The sequence below is a fragment of the Schistocerca americana genome, chromosome 7 (genome assembly GCF_021461395.2).
Source record: "Schistocerca americana isolate TAMUIC-IGC-003095 chromosome 7, iqSchAmer2.1, whole genome shotgun sequence".
In the NCBI taxonomy this organism is placed as follows: domain Eukaryota; kingdom Metazoa; phylum Arthropoda; class Insecta; order Orthoptera; family Acrididae; genus Schistocerca; species Schistocerca americana.
The window spans coordinates 161,373,217-161,392,419 of NC_060125.1; the positions used below are offsets into that span (position 1 = coordinate 161,373,217).

At 44.3% G+C, this 19,203-nt stretch overlaps 1 protein-coding gene across 1 annotated transcript in view; it reads left to right on the forward strand.

The window, feature by feature from the left end:
* Nucleotides 1-19,203, forward strand: part of LOC124622580 (putative beta-carotene-binding protein) — a 101,694-nt gene that overhangs the window by 7,684 nt on the left and 74,807 nt on the right. The window contains exon 2 of the mRNA XM_047148328.1: nucleotides 10,060-10,158. Within this exon, the coding sequence (XP_047004284.1) occupies nucleotides 10,060-10,158 (99 nt within the window). The remainder of the gene's footprint in view (nucleotides 1-10,059; nucleotides 10,159-19,203) is intronic.

Below are 19,203 nucleotides of genomic sequence, written 5' to 3' on the forward strand. Positions count from 1 at the left end.
GGTGAACCGAGACTGCAGCGTGATCACTTGAGTGCACGTCATCCACCACTTCACTTCGAACGGCCTGTACAAGGATTTATAACACTATGCCCTAATAACTGAACCTTTAGTTCTGTCACGGGAAAAGCTACGTATAACACTAATGTCCCGTGAAACACGGTAATGTTACCCTCTGAGAGGATTTCAAAGTTCGACTGTGCGTGTGTCAAGTGGAAAAGGTCTCGGATTACAAGTTGACAGTAAAACCAAACGGGGCTTAACCTTGGGAGTTACTAGAAGTGGTAAAATTGTAAGTGACAGAAAAAAATAACGGTCACCAGCCTAATTAGGCACATTAATTTGGAAATATATATTTGAGAAAATTGGATATTAGAAATTGAAGTTACTTTTGTTGAGATTTTCCTTTGAATATCAAACAGGATACAGTGCACTCTGTACTGTGTGTAGCAGCAGTTACCAATAACACACACACCAGTAAATTATGGGGACCAAAATTGCACCGAGCTCATACTGATGATGGCATTACTGAATCAAAATACTGAAACATCACTGCATTAAATGCAGAACTAATTTTGGACATGAGGGGCTTCTATCTTGACTGACATGAATAACACAAATAAAGATGAATAACATCTTAAATACACTGTTTAAGCTCTTATGCATATAGCTGTTTTCATTAGTAACAGGAATAGCTCATTTTTTCTTAACAGGAGAACAATGTGATGGGGACCCATAAACTGGTATAGTTTCACTAGCCAAGGTTCTTTTATTATTGTAAATGTAAAACTATTTCTGAATGCTAATCATTCGTTTAAATTACTTTGCAAGGTAATAAAATGCAACCATAGGCTTAATTAACTTCAAAAGGAACCATTCATGTTGGGCATCAAAACTACACTATCTTTGAAAATGTGCACAACTTCACTTCTAATAGTACTGCCCCAAATCGATTCATTTAAAATTTATATGTACTTGTTCTTTAACCACCTGTGAAGCTCTTATTCTTGGAAATAATATTTACACAATCTTGCACTGTAACTCTATAAAACTATATTTTGTAATAAACTAAGGATACTTTAGCAAAAGCCAACCAACTTCATTTTATGGTTCTAGCTTTCAAAAAATTAAGGTTTTCTCTTTATTATTGATTGATCTTTAAATTTGCGTACTTAAAGTTCCTACCTTAACAATTTCACTTGGAGTAGTCCATAAACAAAGCACTGATCACGAACTTTACTCTTACTTTAACTTTTACTACTCCTTTTATTTTAGACAAAAATCACCTTTAAACAATGAATGCCAGAAGTCGGGATACTCGGTTTTAGTAGCACTTAGATGAGGACCCTGCGTAGGTTCGTGATCAGAATTGAAGTTATGATTTCGAACACGAATTGATGATTTACGTCATTATTATTGAAAGAACACACAAATTAACTGTTCCATGCCAATGTCCATTACGTAACTGAATGTATGAAGTCTGTGAAGCAGTGGCGAAGATTAGTGGCAGGCGAAATGGCTGCTAACTGTACTCACGGCTCTTGTGTGAATGCTCTATAAAATCTCTTCTTGTCGTCGGATTTTCAACATATTAGAGCCATTCCATTATTCCATGAATACTATGAATACCAGATAATAGCCAGGTCCACATCCGAGGCAAATCCCTTCTAATTCAGCTTCCAATTGTCTCTTTTAGCACCGTCGAGGTGTACCGTGCTAAGGCTAGCCACACACTGCGTGCCGTTCACACAAAGGAGCCGTTCAGTTCGACCGCGAAACCCACCTTTTAAATCGCTCAGTGCCACTTTAGTTGCTGAGGGACTTCCATACAGCGTTTACATGTTACAAATACAAGAGCCCTAAGTATGACTCAGCTTTTAACTGCCCCCTGGGATAGCCGCGCGGTCTTGGCGCCTTCTCACGGTCCGGGCGGCTCCCCGCCGTCGGAGGTTCGAGTCCTCTCTCGGGCTTGGGTCTGTGTGTTGTCCTTGTTAGATTAAGTAGTGCGTAAGCTTAGTGACCGATGACCTCAGACGTTTGGTCCCATAAGACCTTATCACAAATTTCCAACTGTTAACAAACATACTTCTTTCACAATCCCATTCATATTATAATAATTTAATATTTCGACATATTCTTTGGTTTTTTCATGTATACTTTACAAAAATATATCCTAATGGATATAAGTGTTACAGACTGGAGAGCACACCGAGAGATAGGTACCAGGGTACGGCTCTGTTGAGCTGCTGAACTGCCTGCTCTGCTCCACACTCAGGAAACACGCACATAAGGTCATGAAAAGAATGGCAATTATTTTATCCCTGGGACAGATGACTGCTGATCCAAAGGGATGTCGCATGCATTACCACCACCACAGAGAATGAAGTAAGGAGATCACAGAGAGTCTCTTCGTCTTGCACCTCACTGGGACCCGCTGGAATGATCAGATTGTCAACATATGAGATGTTTGCAGTGTTACAACGATCAGTTATAGGCCGGCTGTCAGAGAGAGAAGCTAGCAGTGGTATGCGTGATTTACAAAACTGCCACACTTCCATCTGCTCTCTCTCCGCTCTCGAAATGTATCGCTCTCGCAGTCGTTTTTGTTAGAAAGTCTTCCCAGAAGTCGCAGGGGGAGGAAGTGTTACCCGAGGGACTTGCCATTTCCCTCAGAAAGAAGTCCACGTCCATACCGTCAATGGTATCATCGTCGTCTCATTTAGCAGACAAGACGAAAGAGTCCGCCGCTCGTGGTCTCGCGGTAGCGTTCTCGCTTCCCGAGCACGGGGTCCCGGGTTCGATTCCTGGCGGGGTCAGGGATTTTCACCTGCCTCGAGATGACTGGGTGTTTGTGTTGTCCTCATCATTTCATCATCATCCAGGAAAGTGGCGAAATTGGACTGAGCAAAGATTGGATAATTGTACGGGCGCTGATAACCACGCCGTTGAGCGCCCCACAACCCCAACATCATCATCATCATCATCACAAGACGAAAGTCGCATAGTCTAATGATTCTGGACATGATGACTTTGGCCTGCCAGTCTCCGTCGCCAGCTTAGATTTTGGGGCAAGGCCACTCTAACAGGAACATTTTCCTGAGCCTCTCCTACTGCCTGCCGTGAGGGTCTGCTATCTTTTCTGACAGTGTACTCGACAAAAGTCATTATTGCTTTGGTAGGCAGACATAGTTGTTGGACTTGTGGTGGAGGATTTCCGCTGCATTTTCAAGGTGAGGTGGATGTGCTGTGCTCAGCTGTCAGAGTCTGGTTGCGAACAGTAGTCTTCTGTAAAGGCTGCTTCAGTGCTGATGCAATCAATTTGACGGAAATGGGTGGCTACAACACCTCAAACGTCTTCTTCGCGTCAAACTATGAGATTCTGTATGTGATTTTAATCTTCTGTATTCTTTCTCTTCCGGGAAAATGGACGTTCCTTGCTCACAACTGGAAGGACTTGGGAACAATTGACACAGATGGGTGGTGCAGCACAGTGGCTACCTGGTACGTGGTGACAGGGTGCCTGAATATTACAGTCCATGGTGGTGTGACCAAAGCTTTGACGTCGAAAGCAGCATATCAGATTACGTAGCGCCTAACTTCAACATGACGAAAGTCTGCTGGAAAGTACTGAGGAAACTTTTATAGACTGAAAGCCAAGATATAAGTCGCTGGCTTCTGAAGCTCATCATCAACACTTTTCTAACGATTCTATATTTCAAGGACTCGTTTGCTTTCCCATTCCTTGGAGTTCTTCGATATGTGCGAGGGGCGTCCATTGTCTTATGCAACAGATTTTTTCCTGAAGGCAGGTTGATTTTAGTCGGAATTCCAATACAATATATTATTCCCCACTCTTTTCGCTAAAAAACTCTGCTTTTCAACATAATCTCCGTTGAATGCGATGGCCTGGCGCCACTTTATTGGGCGCGGGGGGGGGGGGGGGGGGTCGTATGCCCATATGGTAGCACTCTACTGCTTGATGTCGGAGCCAACGCCTTGCTGCATCAATTAACAATCCGATCATCCAGGAACTGCTTTCCGCTTCCCGCCGAGCCAAATAGATGGAAGTCAGAAGGTGCAAGAGCTGGCCTATAGGGTAGATGAGGAAGAAGAAGCCAGAGAAGTTTTGTGAGCTCCTCTCTGGAGGGTGCAGACTTGTGTGAAACCTTGTGTTGTCATGGCAAATGAAAATTCGATTGCATATTTCTGGCGAAGAGCACGTTGAAGTCCTTTTTAAATTTCCTGATTGTGACACGATACACTTCTGAGTTGATGTTTGCACCATGAAGGTGGAATTCAAATAAAATTGCTCCTTCAGAGTCCCCATCTCCATTGCTTTACTGGCTGAGGGTGTGGCTTTGAACTTTTTCTTCTTAGAAGAGGTGGTCAGCAACTATCCAGAGCGCCGTTAAGTGGAATAACCACATAAATCAAATAGCGGGTAAACCAGGTGCTAGACTCAGATTTATAGGAGGAATCTTAAGGAAATATAACGCATCCGCAAAGGAAGCTGCTTATAAGGCGCTTGTTCCACCGGTTCTTGAGTACTGTTCATGATGAATCCGTACCAGGCGGGACTGATAGAAGAGTTAGAGAAGAGCTGACGAAGAGCGGCGCCTTTCGTCACGGGATCTTTTAGCCGGCGCGAAAGCATTACGGAGATGCGCAACAAATTCCATTGGCAAAATTTATAAGAGAGACATTGTGCATCACGGAGAGATTTGCTATTGAAACTTCGAGAGAGTAGTTTCTGGGAAGAATCAGACAGCATATTACACTAGTGGCCATTAAAATTGCTACACCACGAAGAAGACGTACTACAGACGCGAAATTTAACCGACAGGAGGAAGATGCTGTGATATGCAAATGATTAGCTTTTCAGAGCATTCACACAAGGTTGGCGCCGGTGGCAACATCTACAACGTGCTGACATGGGGAAAGTTTCCAACCGATTTCTCATACACAAACAGCAGTTTACCGGCGTAGCCTTGTGAAACGTTGTTGTGATGCCTCGTGTAAGGAGGAGAAATGCGTACCATTACGTTTCCGACGTTGATAAAGGTCGGTTTGTAGCCTATCACGATTGCGGTTTATCGTATCGCGACATTGCTGCTCGCGTTGCTCGAGATCCAAGGACTGTTAGCAGGATATGGAATCGATGGGTTCAGGAGGGTAATATGGAACGCCGTACTGGATTCCAACCGCCTCGTATCACTAGCTGTCGAGATGACAGGCATCTTAGCCGCATGGCTGTAACGGATCGTGCAGCCACGTCTCGATCCCTGAGTCAACAGATGGGGACGTTTGCAAGACAACAACCATCTGCACGAACAGCTCGACGACGTTTGCAGCAGCATGGACTATCAGCTCGGAGACCATGGCTGCGGTTACTCTTGACGCTGCATCACAGGCAGGAACGCCTGCGATGGTGTACTCAACGACGAACCTGGGTGCACAAATGGCAAAACGTCATTTTTTCGGATGAATCCAGGTTGTGTTCACGGTATCATTATGGTCGCATCCGTGTTTTTCGACATCGCGGTGAACGCACATTGGAAGGGTGTTTTCGTCATCGCCATACTGGCGTATTACCCGGCGTGATGGTATGGGGTGCCATTGGTTACACGTCTCGGTCACCTCTTGTTCGCATTGACGGTACTTTGAAGAGTGGATGTTACATTTCAGATGTGTTACTACCCGTGGCTCTACCCTTCATTCGATCCCTGCGAAACCGTACATTTCAGCAGGATAGTGCACGACCGCATTTGAAGGTCCTGTAGGGGCTTTTCTGGATACAGAAAATGTTCGACTGCTGCCCTGGCCAGCACATACTCCAGATCTCACACCAATTGAAAACGTCTGGTCAATGGTGGCCCAGCAACTGGCCCATCACAATACGCCAGTCACTAGTCTTGATGAACTGTGGTATCGTTCAAATGGCTCTGAGCACTATGGGACTTAACATCTATGGTCATCAGTCCCCTAGAACTTAGAACTACTTAAACCTAACTAACCTAAGGACAGCACACAACACCCAGCCATCACGAGGCAGAGAAAATCCCTGACCCCCTGTGGTATCGTGTTGAAGCTGCATGGGCAGCTGTACCTGTACACGCCATCCAAGCTCTGTTTAACTGAATGCTCAGGCGTATCAATGCCGTTATTACGGCCAGTGGTGCTTGTTCTGGGTACTGATTTCTCAGGCTCTATGCACCTAAATTGCGTGAAAATGTAATCACATGTCAGTTCTAGTATAATATATGTGTACAATGAATACCCGTTTATCATCTCCGTTTGTTCTTGGTGTTGCAATTTTAATGGCCAGTAGTGTACTTTCCCCCACATGCGTATTGACCACAAGAAGAAAATTCGAGAAATCAGAGCCAGTACAGAAGCTTATTGACAATCATTCTTCCCACGCGCCACTCCCGAGTGGACAGGGTTGGACCGCTCAGTTAGCGGAACAAAAGTACACTCCGCCACACGCCATTGGGTGGCTTTCGGAGTATGATCTACACACGAGGTGTCGCTTCATGGATTTCCGTTTTGTTTCCGGATCCTTGAGGGTGTACGATGATCACAGGCGGCGGTGCATATTCTGCAACGTATTTTCCAAGCTGGTCTCAAGGCTGGTAAAGACCTCTTCTGGTAGGGCGTTCCATTCCTCCACCAGCACTGCTGCATGGTCGTTGGTGTGTGTGATATTTCCGCAAAACGTATCTCCAACACATCCCACATGTGTTCGATGCGATTTAACCAGTGGGATCGGGTAGGATAGTGCATTCACCGAATCTCCTCTCTTCCAACGGCTCCAGCGCTGTTCGATGCGGTAGATTATTTTCACCCATAAAAATAGTCAGTGGTGGATGAACCCTTGAAGAGACGCACAAGCGGAAAGAGTACAATGTTACAACAACGTTGAGCAGTATGTTTACCGTGTTCAAAGATTTGAAGGTTAGCATTGCCATGCAACATTATGCCCCCCACATCACAGCACATGGATCACAAAAACGACGAAGTATTCTGGACGTATTCTCCTATGGCGAGTTGTGGGAATACGTCATGCACCCAGGAACATTGTCGAACATGATCGGCAGGCAGATGTGGCCAAGCGGTTCTAGGTGCTTTAGCCTGGAACCGCGCTACCGCTACGGTTGCAGGTTCGAATCCTGCCTCGGGCATGGATGTATGCGATGTCCTTACGTTAGTTAGGTTTGAGTAGTTCTAAGTTCTAGGGGACTGATGACCTCAGATGTTAAGCCCCATAGTGCTGAGGGCCATTTTGAACGTGATCGTTTTGATGGTGCAGGTGTTATGGCGAGGGGAGGTAAAGTGTTGCATGGTCGTACTGACCTCCAAATCTCTGAACAAATACACTCACCGGTCAACATTATTGTGACACTGTAATCATTTGCCATGCGCATTTTTTCAGGAGTGCATTCGGCTCTAACTGTATTTTTATCGATGCAGTGCAGGTGGAGGAATTATTGGTCAACGATGATACTTGGCAAAAGGACTGGGCTGCCCATCCCCCCAACGTAAATTCCACCGAGCGCTTGCAGGATGCCTTGAGAAGGTGTAGGCCTACTGGAGCACGTCTGCTTGCACAAACGACCTTCCACCAGCTGTCAACCGCCCTCGAAGAGGAATGGAACATCCTACCATAACAACTCTTTATCAACCTTGTGGCCAACAAAGGAGCGTTGCAAATCATGTACTGTGGTCCGTGATGATTGCACGCACTGTTGAGGACCATGTCCCATTTTGTGTGTTCAGTGGACCATCATAAAACGCCATGACTTCAATGTGTTATAGTCTCCTAATACAAATTTCATTTCTGAGCGTCTCATTGCGTATTTCTTTCAGTTAGCTTCTGGCATACAGCAGTTCTTTCTTTGTACAGTCCAAGTTTCATGTAGCTATGTCACTTGGCAGTGGCACATCATGCGGAAATTTTTTTCGTCCTTATATTTTACACCCCAGCGTACAACTGAGGTGCAGAGGGTGCTTTCTAATGACTGTTCTGCCCTACAGCCAAACATCTCGCTGATGCGCAGTCCACCTTCAGATTGAGATTTTTTATAGACTTTTTTGCCATCCTCGCGATTCGAGCACTTAACTCGAGATATCCGTTCCCTGTGACACGTAACACTCCACCGCCGCGCTGCACTGTGGTCATTGTAGCATGCCCAGAGCTTAGGGTTATAGAGAACTTTCCTCAACTCAGGATGCCGGGTCTGCTAAGCCTGTAGCCAGGAAACGAATGCTAAGCTTCCTGAGGTACTTGCCAAGTAAAACGACCCGGGGACCGTTGTGGCTAAAATAAATGGCTCTGAGCACTATGGGACTTAACATCTGAGGTCATCAGTCACCTAGAACAACAACTTAAACGTAACTAACCTAAGGAAATCACACACATCCATGCCCGAAGCAGGATTCGAACCTGCGACCGCAGCGGTCGCACGGTTCCAGACTCAAGCGCCTAGAGGCGCTCGGTCACAACGGACGACGACCGTTGTGGCTTTATCGAAATAACATGAATGCTGCATCAGTCCTCCCTTTCCTTCCCGCACATCGTTAAAACTCACTTTTTAGTGTACAGTGTCTAGGGCGGTTTTCAATGTTGCTACGAGTATTGCCTCTAAATAAGTCCAGTTATATTTTACACAAATTGCAAACAGTCTTTACATTCTAGTAAAAGTAGAGGCTCTTAACTCCACAAACAGATGTTTAATTCCTCAGAGTAGAAAATAATTTTGAACCGCTCTGCGCCAGAATTCTCAACAGTCTGTTAGACTGTTCACATTGAGGCACGTTTGTAGGCGACCCCTAATCATTACTGACATTTTCCGAGATTTACTTTCCACGACAATTTAGCACCGCAAACACGTACTCCCAGCTGCCCTGATTAGCAGGATCCGCGATGTATCCAGTTCCTTAGTTATCTTTAGACCAAAATTTTTTTGGGATTCACTGAGGTACCCTCGTGCGCACTCCAGACTACCATTAGGGAGAATTGGGGAAAGCGACTCGTTTTTTCCAACTGTAGCGTTCAAAAGCACTCTTCCTGCGGCCGTGAGATGACGAGACGCAAACATCGTAGATCGCTGTTAAAGGGGTGCGTAACAAGGGCGCATTGCTCCGCAAACTGCCTGGCTTCATTTCCACATAGCTTCCACTTCAAATGACGTAGTAAATCGCTGCCACGAGAGTTGATTTGTTGTAAATAATTTGGAATTATATTGGGGTTCTAAAGCAATGAGATGCCGCATTTCCCATGGAAAAACGTTACCCGTCCCCACTTTGTAGTGGGCCAAGTCAGTTACAGCTATGTCCCACTTATTTTGCTCTACATTAATTATGTGGTTTTTATAAATTGTTTTCTCAGTTGACTCAGAGTAAGCTGGAATATGCTATTTGAGATCTTCCGCGGCTATTATCCAGTTTGTTTACCTGAATTTCCGACAATTCGATCCTATAGCCTTCAGCCTTCTTAACTATCATCAAGACTGTTTGTCATAAAGGACGTATCCGGGAATTAGTAAGACTTTTGCTGAGGACTCCTTGTGATGAGTTGATTCAAAGCAGTTATTAGGTCTTCAGCATAACCCAGAAGTAATACCCTTTATACTATCTGAAGATGAGAACCAGTCGGCACCCGTGTTAAATTAGGAAGAGGGCTGTGTTTGGATCTTGGAACAAGGGACTCTTGGGCCTGATTAAATGTACTGTTATTTCACGATATGATAAACACTGATAAAATTCAAACACCTCATTTACTCTGTATTACACGTTGGTGAAACAGCCAGATAAAATCTATACACATACTCTTCAATAGGTAGCTTCAAGATGCTGACAGTTTGCTCGATGTGTTAGTGGGACAATTCAAAAGGTCGTATAATTTACAAGGCTCTACCGTATGTTATGTAAGGAATGTGGCTTTCTGTTATTCACGGAAAGATTGAAAATGTCGACGATATGTCACGAGTACGATAATATTTGCACGGTGTAAACATGTCAAAGGCCGGACTGTTTGTACAGAGAGCTCCTTATTGTTTACAGTGGCACCTCTGCTGTTCAAGACGTGTGCTGACGATGAACACAACGTTGCGGAATGTCGACGGCAGGCTCTACAGGAAGTGATACCCCTACTGGCCACTGGTAAGTAGAAACTCGCCTATCGTTAGAACACCACATAAGCATAAATCGTCAGTAACAGGAATTCCATCGTCCAAATGTAAGGACCACGTAGCTTTAAATGCGACAACAGATGTGGAAAGTTACTTAGAGTAAAGTTCCAATTACGGTAAACTTAGGTGCCCATTATTGAAAATATTAGAAAAAAGTTCAATTTTTAAGCGGTTAGTGTGCATTTCTGAAGCAATTTTCATGTGGAGGTGGAACGCCTGTTTAGCAGGACGAATTTTATGCTAGCCTTGTGTCCATGTTTGTCTATAGAGACTGACATACCTTCACTGTCAAGTCAGATTGTAAGAGTGAATGCGAGTGCGAGCGTTAGAAGCGCTAATAAAAAATATATTCACAGGAGCCATCTATGAGTTATACAAACTGTCCCAGGAAGAATGGTCAGTACTCAGGAAGATGACATGAACGATCCTTCGGAACAAAACAGACTAGTAAACATGGCTTCTAAAATGCATACCTTGAGAGTTATGAGCACTTGTTAACAACATTCACTAACGTGAAAAACATTTCTTCTACTGAATAATTGTTCATAGCTCTTGAGGTATCGCATTTTAGAGCCCATGTTTACTAGACTTGTTTGCTTCGAATGATCTTTCCTGTCATATCCCTAAATACTGCCCATTCCTGCTGGGAAACCCTGTATAGCGGTCTTTCCAAGAAAGAGCCTCACGGGCTGGAACGTTCACGACCTCAGCTCACAGATGCTCTGGTGAGTGGAGCTGACGTCACGCGCGGTAATACCCTGCAGGCGCAAGTAAACGGATGTGCCTTCGCCTGTTTAGTGATGGTGGATATGAAGTTGTGACGGCAAGAAAGATGTCTAGAGGCGAAAGTCCACTGCCTGCTTCTTTGGGGAGAAAAACAGTGGCTGAGATTGACGTCCACAGTGCCTGTAAATGCAAATGGTTCAAATGGCTCTGAGCACTATGGGACTCAACTGCTATGGTCATAAGTCCCCTAGAACTTAGAACTACTTAAACCTAACTAACCTAAGGACAGCACACAACACCCAGCCATCACGAGGCAGAGAAAATCCCTGACCCCACCGGGAATCGAACCTGTAAATGCAATTTACAAAGTCATTAATTCGCCTTCATGCATTAGATTACGATCTAACAGAAGAGGATCCTCGTAAGAAACTTACTTCCTGTTTGAAGAGCAACGTTCAAGAAGATGTAAGTTAAGAACATACAGAGGGGTCCAAAAAAATGTATCCACTGTTTAAAAGTCCATAACTTGCAAACTAATTGACGGAGTTGTCTCATTTTTGGTGAAAGTGTAGCTTAAAGTCCAACTTAAAGGTATCACTGTAGGTGTTCGAAATGATCACCATTAACATCCACACACAAACGATGCCGCCGAACTGCAGCACGAACTACTGACTGCAACGTGTTCAGTTGGATATTTGCACATCAATGTACGATGGATTCTCGAAGTCCATCCAATGTGCGTGGCTTTTGTTGATAAACGACGTCATTTAGTGTTCCCCACAGGTAAAAGTCCAGAGGAGTTAGGTCTGGGGAACGTGGTGGATACTCCACAGCACCTCTACGGTCTATCCATCTTCCTGGTAGATTTTCGTCGAGATACGCCCTAACACGATTTTGGTAGTGGGCTGGGGCACCATCTTGTTGAAAGTAAACTCCTCCGTCTCCATACAAGTCTCGGATGGCAGGTAAAATGGATGTCTGAAGCTTCTGAAGGTACACCTCACCGGTAACTGTGCCTTCAAAGAAGAAGACAACCCACACCACACATTTTACTCCTGGCAAATTTGAACTGTGCCTCATCAGACCACACAATCATCTCTGTAAACTCTTCATCGTTGCGCACCACGTTAGTAAACCACTCGCAGTACTCCATTCTACGATCTGGGTCGTCCTCGTTCATTGCGTGTAGCAATCGTGGGATGTAGCACTTCCACTTTGCTGTCTTAAAAATTCGCCGAACACTTGGGCGACTCACTCCAGTTTCACGGAAACACTGTCTCGCAGACTTCTGTGGTGAGCGAGTGAATTGTTGTAACACACTATGGGACTTAGCTGGGCTTATTACTGTTACAAGTTGTCCAGATCGTTGTTGATGTACATCTTTAACACAGCCTTCGACTTCAAATTTGTCTCGAATGTGAGGAATCGTTAAGGGTGTTTGTGGCTCGGTTTGATATTTATTTCGCCGTTGCCGTTGAACCTCATTAATGTTTGCGTACTTAAAATACCACTTCAAAGCTGATTTCCTCATCGAATGTAAGCCTTCCGCCAGCCATGCTTACTCGAGTAACTAGGTGCAACTAAGAACAAAACACTGACTATGTGGCGACTATCATCTGACAAAACAAAACAACGCAATACAACGCTTGTGTGGCGATTTCCGGAACTACAGACTATTACACTACCAAATATGAGACAACTCTGTAAATTAGTTTGCCAGTTATGGACTTTTAAACACTGTATACATTGTTTTGGATCTCTCTGTATTGTGAATGAGTGTTTTGCAGAAGTGTAAAACACTTCTTATGCTACAGTAATACGTTTATTCGTTCCATATAAATGCTGCTCAAGACAACCTAAATAAAGGTGTAATTCGTCCAAGTTACAAAGTAGTACACATAACTGCTCAGATTGAAAAAACCATTGTCTTTGTGACCACACGTTAAATCATGTCTGGTAGCAGTAGCAGAATGCGTAGTTACAAGGTGATCAGCAACTTTTGAAAACGTTTGTCTCTCAAAACAATAGGTGACCCGTCGAATCCTCGATAAGGAAGCTGATTTCGAGCCACGACTCAGGAATAAAGCCAGAGTTTCACAGCCTTTTATCTCGCACTCGATGAGGGGTTTATGTGACTGAGTCGAACTTGTTGTTTTTGTACGTGGTGTGCACATGCAGATGCAAGTTACGAATGAGCTATTAGATCTGGCACCACTGGATTACACGACAATAAGGGCTCGATGATTTTGTAACCGTATGTGTGTGTATAAAGTACGTGAACTTGCCGTGGGAGAACCTTAATTCTGTCGCCACCGTCGGTGCGCGACAAATGGTTGGGCGTCAGCATAGTTTTTCTCTCGCTTGAAAAATAAACTGAAAGAGTAACTTGGGAAAGGATGTCTGCAGTACACACTGTATCGTTCATTAGGAGGCATTCTGTGCAGCAACGTGGAACTTTGTCATGTAGTGAACATTGTGGTTATGTCTGTGAATTGTATACGAAGGCACAGTGCGAACCATTGCCAGTCCAAATGCTGTCTACGCAACATTAAATACAGATGTGGAGATATACTTTATCATTGCGTCGTTCGGTGGATCAACAGAAATAAGGTTCTGGATTCTTTTTATTTGTTTATTTGCTTATTTTTGCGATTCATGAGGAAATCTCCTTGTGCCTAGACGAAAAGGGATGTAAATTCCACAGAACCAAAATGGATATCAGATCTTGTTTTCCTGTCAGGTCTAACAGTGCACCTAAATACACTGAATATGTCACTACAGGAAAAAGAGTTGTTGGTAGCATGCATGCATGACTAATACAAGGCGTTCCGATATAAGGTGTGTATTTGCGAGATAGATGGGGAACTGAAATCTGACGTTCTTCACTCACCTTGATTCTCTAAATTTTCTTCCTGACGTCTCCTGTGTATACTATCAACCTACAATTAATCAGCAAATAAATGATTTAGAATCGTGAGATCCAAGAATCGAACATTTCATTGTAGGCGCTGCAACTGTTCAGTACTACTTTTTCAGTTGTATCTGACGCTGCGCGTATTTGAATGCAATTGGAACTAATTGACTTACAAAAGTCAATGTTATTAAAGGACAGGTACTGCTATGGTCTGAATTTGTCTCCATGGTATCAAAATGTAATAGGAAACATGTTCGGGTCAACATACTGTTGTGAGCAGCAATTCTCTGCAATGAAAAGGACTAAAACTAAGAAACGCCGTTGCTTCATGACCATATAATGAAGAATATCCTCCGCATCGCTGTAGCAAACAAAGTACCACCTGATATAAGCGCACTCTTCTCGCAAAGAAACCACAGAAAAACATAAAAATCAAAAAATCTCTTATTAGTTATGCAAAAAATTACTCTGCTCGACAGTTCCACACAGACGGTCCATCCCTTACCAACCTTTAAATTTTAATTTCCTTCAGTGTTTTATTGTGATTAATTTCATTAGATCGAGTTCATGCCCAAGTCGGGATCTGGAGTGTAGCTGCAGTGCCTCGTGACGCTATTATCTTGCCGGACCCTTCAAAAATGGTTCAAATGGCTCTGAGGACCATGGGACTTAACTTCTGACGTCATCAGTCCCTTAGAACTACTTAAACCTAACTAACCTAAGGACATCACACACATCCATGACCGAGGCAGGATTCGAACCTGTGACTGAGCGGTCGCGCGGTTTCGGATTGTAGCGCCTAGAACCGCTCGCCCACCCCAGCCAACCCGGCCACTTCACTTTCAAACGTCCACTGTGCTGGTAAATTTCTACATTATGTGATTTTCAAACAGCTGAGCAAAACTCAACGTACTCAAACAGTTTTCTCTTTACTTATTCTGATCATCACTAAACTGAGAGCCGGGCGGTGTGGCCGTGCGGTTCTAGGCGCTTCAGTCTGGAACCGCGTGACGGCTACGGTCGCAGGTTCGAATCCTGCCTCGGGCATGGATGTGTGTGATGTCCTTAGGTTAGTAAGGTTTAAGTAGTTCTAAGTTCTAGGGGACTGATGACCACAGATGTTAAGTCCCATAGTGCTCAGAGCCATTTGAACCATTTGAACTAAACTGAGACACAATATTTTTAGCGCAACGCAATCTGACTGTCAATAATCCCTAAAAAAGAATGGCCCTGACTAACAATAACCTATACCTCTCATGAATCACTTACTTTACAAAAATCTTCGTTACTCGAAATCTGTAACACAGCGAGCGCCAATAAAAGATTCTAACTACTGATAGCAATAGTTAGCAAATGAATGATTTTGATAGAGAACAAACAATGTATTTACCTTAATAATCTTCAAAAGTCATCTCATATATATATATATATATATATATATATATATATATATATATATATATATGACATCCATCTTTACAAATTTCCTTTCTCTGGCAGACACACGTCCAGATCGTCCGCTTATAGTGACCTCTCAATACTCTGCCATCTCTCTCTCCACATCCACCACCGCTGGCGGCTCACCTCCAACTGCGCAACGCTACGCGCTGTTCACATCCAACTGCCCAACACTACACAAGCGAATATTCCAACAATGCCAACCAGCCACAGACTGCACACAGCACAGTCAGTGATTTTCATACAGAGCTCTACATGGCGTTACCAACATAAAAACCTAAACAACTTACAACTTGCACACATGCCCACCGCGGCTGCGATGGCACATAACCACAGCACACGGCCGAGAGACGCTGCCCCGTGGGCAAGTAAGCACTCCCCAATTTATAGGCGAACACCCTGCATAGTGTAACTACACTGACAGAAAATAATCACAACACCAAGGAGTTATGCGTCATAAACGAAAGTTGTGGCGAGTTTCTGCGTATGAAAGTTGATGTCTGTTCAGATTTCGCTCCAGTCGCATAAGAGGATGCAAATCAGGTTTGCCTTAAATACACGCTGTAAGGGTCGTGAGCGTTACTGACCTTTGAGATCGGACGTGGTGAGTTGGTGTTAGTCAAGAATGCCTCTAAGGCAGGGGCGGGCAGGAATCCTGCACGTGTGCGGTGCACTTGCACGCGTGCAGTTAACAGGTGTTCTGCGTGCACACAGGGGCAAGCTGGCCACCCGCTTATCTCCCATCCCCACCATACCTTCTGTCCGCTCCTTCCTCTGTAATGCGTTTTGTTTCCTAGCTTGCTTTATTGAGTGAATGAATAAGGTTAGTAGGAGTGCTTGAAGGAAATCATGGTTTGAAAGAGTACCTATTACCTACGATACGTTTTATTTAATTATCACAGGTGGAGTTTACGATACGTTTAATATCTGGAACAAAATTTCTACATACAGACAAACACAAACAGTTACCTAAATTTTCATCACTGATGTTTGCTCTTAACCGAGACTTATTAATTCAGCAAATGGTTTTCCAGCTCTCGCTATATTAAGCGCAGTCTTATAACTTGCACATACCGCTGGGCTATTATTGTTGTCGTCCTGAAAACTTGAAAACAGTGCTCCATAAAATTTTAAGTCAGTTAGATGAGAGACATGACGAGAGAAACTCGCAGATCTCTCGTGACAACAGCAACTACGACAAATTCAAATGACCCTGAGCACTATGGGACTTAACTGCTGTGGTCATCAGTCCCCTAGAACTTAGAACTACTTAAACCTAACTAACATAAGGACATCACACACAGTCATGCCCGAGGCAGGATTCGAACCTGCGACCATAGCGGTCGCGCGGTTCCAGACTGTAGTGCCTAGAACCGCTCGGCCACTCCGGCCGGCCAACTACGACAGATTCATCTGGTATCGTCAGATCGCTCTTATTAAGCTCAGTCAATTCCCCATCCGCTCAGAATCCGACAATAAATTGTACTCGTCCTTGTGAAATTTATTATAATGGCCTTCAATACTAAACTTCCGTTGACCAGCGAGAATGCTGCCACATATTAAACATTTCGAATTTTCTCGTTTTTGCACAAAGAAAAAATGATTCTCCCATTACTTTTTAAAAGATAGCAAATCTCCACTTCTCCGTTTCTTGAAATACAACGTTCACTACATAGTGCTCGCTTCGCATCAACGTCCGCAGCTTAGCCTGGTACTACACTGCTGCAACCTGCCGGCTGTCGCCACAGCCCCGGTCGACGCCTGCACGCGAGCAGCACACGTGCAGCGCTGTGCGCTCGTGAGCCGCGTGCAAGGTTTGCCCGCCCATGATCTAAGGCAACAAAGACGCCATTATCATCTTCTCACTGAGTTTGAGCGAGGTCGTGTAATAGGGCTACGAGAAGCTGGATGTTCCTTCTGTGATACTGCGGAAAGGCCCGACAGGAATGTAGTGACTACACATGACTTCTGGTGGCTGTGGCCACAAGACTGTTCAGTGGTAAGAAGACTGAACTCCGGATGTGGCTCTAGTGAGAGGGAAGGCCGCCATGTTCGGCGTATGGCTCTGCACATCGTACTGCTTCTGCAGCAGTAGGCATGACCGTGACCCAACCAACTGCTACCAATTGGTTACTTTAAGAACAACACCGAGCCAGACATCCTGTAGGCTGCATTTCACTGACCCCAAAACAGCACAATTTGCGACTTCAGCGGTGTCAAGCGAGAGCTCATTGGCGGGCAAAGTGGAGGTATGTTGTGTTTCCTGATGAAAGCCGGTTCTGCCCCGGTGTCAATGGTGGCCGTGTGGAACAGCCTGTCCGCGTGCTAGTCATACTGGACCTACACCTGGAGGTATGGACTTGGATGCGATTTCGTGGTAACCCCACGCACCCTGACTGCAAATTTGCATATCAATGTGGTGATTCGACCTGTCATGCTGTCATTCATGCACAGCATTCCAAGAGGTGTTTTCCAACAGGATAACGCTCAGATACATACCGCTGTTGTAACCCAACATGCTCTACAGAGAGTCGACATGTTGCCTTGGCCTGCTCGGTCACCAGATCTGTCCCCAGTGAAGCACATATTGGACATCATCAGACGACAACTGCAGCGTCATTCACAAACAGCATGAACGGTGTAACGTTGTTACTTATTCTATGATTGAGAACAACTGTGTAAGTTGAAGTGATATGTTTAATGTCGCAATTTTTAGCACAAAATGCACGCTTTTACACTGTTTTCAATTTGATAACATAACAGTTGTCAGGATAACTCATCTCGCCAACATCAAAAAGTGAAATAATCCTCTACACAACAATATTAAATATTAACTCTCAGAAAGAATATTAATCCTAAACACAACAATATTAAAATTTAATTAGAAGTTTCTTTACAAAATTGTTCCTACATATGCGTTGTGATATTGGTCAGTACTACGAAAATCGTCAGATTGTGGTTCAAAGTTTGGTACTATTAAGGATGACAATCAAGTCTACAGTGAATGGTTAGTTATGTGACAAATTGAGCGAAAGATTACGCAGGGCCACTCGAGTTTACAGTGGATGGTGAATGTAATCTGGTGAACCAGCAAAGTGTACACCTCTGTACGCAGTATTTACCTTAAGCTTCGACGAGCTGCCATCTGATGGGCCGCTCTCTTCCACTGAAATTCCTATAAAACTAATCAAACCTTTGCTGATTTTTCCAACAGAAACTTTCCCTATGTTTCTCGTACTCAGCCCTAGTATTTGTAGGTGGCGGTATACACGCGCGTGGTAGTAGCAGCGTGTGTATTATTGCGCCTTCTCAGTTCTCGAAAGAAGTATTAACTAATTGCTGGTTCGTTTTTCCACAGTTGGAGCTAATCATTGCTACAGCTAATTTCTAGCTGGATTTCAGCCACTGTAAACGCAGTGTTCACACAAATTTCTTCTCTGCATCGTACAGAGCGTTAAGCGCTCTGTTCTGCACTTGACACCAGATCAGAGAGGAGTACCCCGAAAATTTCTCTCTTGTCTTACTCATGGGCGAACTGCCTCCCCCCACCTACGTTCATTCGTTCTTCACGTCATGGCCTTTTTTAACCAATAGAAGCATTCCTCTTATTTTGTGGAAACTCTCTCTACCAATCGCTATGTCTCTTCTAGTAAACTGCGTCGCTTCAGTACTTTTCTGCTTCCTAGTGCATATCCGCCAATCGGATGTTTTGTGCCCGTTCTAGACGTCTAAAGTAAATTGACCTTCACGTGTGTCGCACTTGCTGGAAACGTGATCGAAATGCTTCACTGGTTTTTGTCTGTATCCCTTTGGAATTTCGAAACGCAGCTTTCTAAAACTTTTTCTCTGTCCCTCTGCAGATGTGCCACTACCTGTGATTCTCCCACCTGAGTCACCTGGTCAGGTCGTTGACTTTCC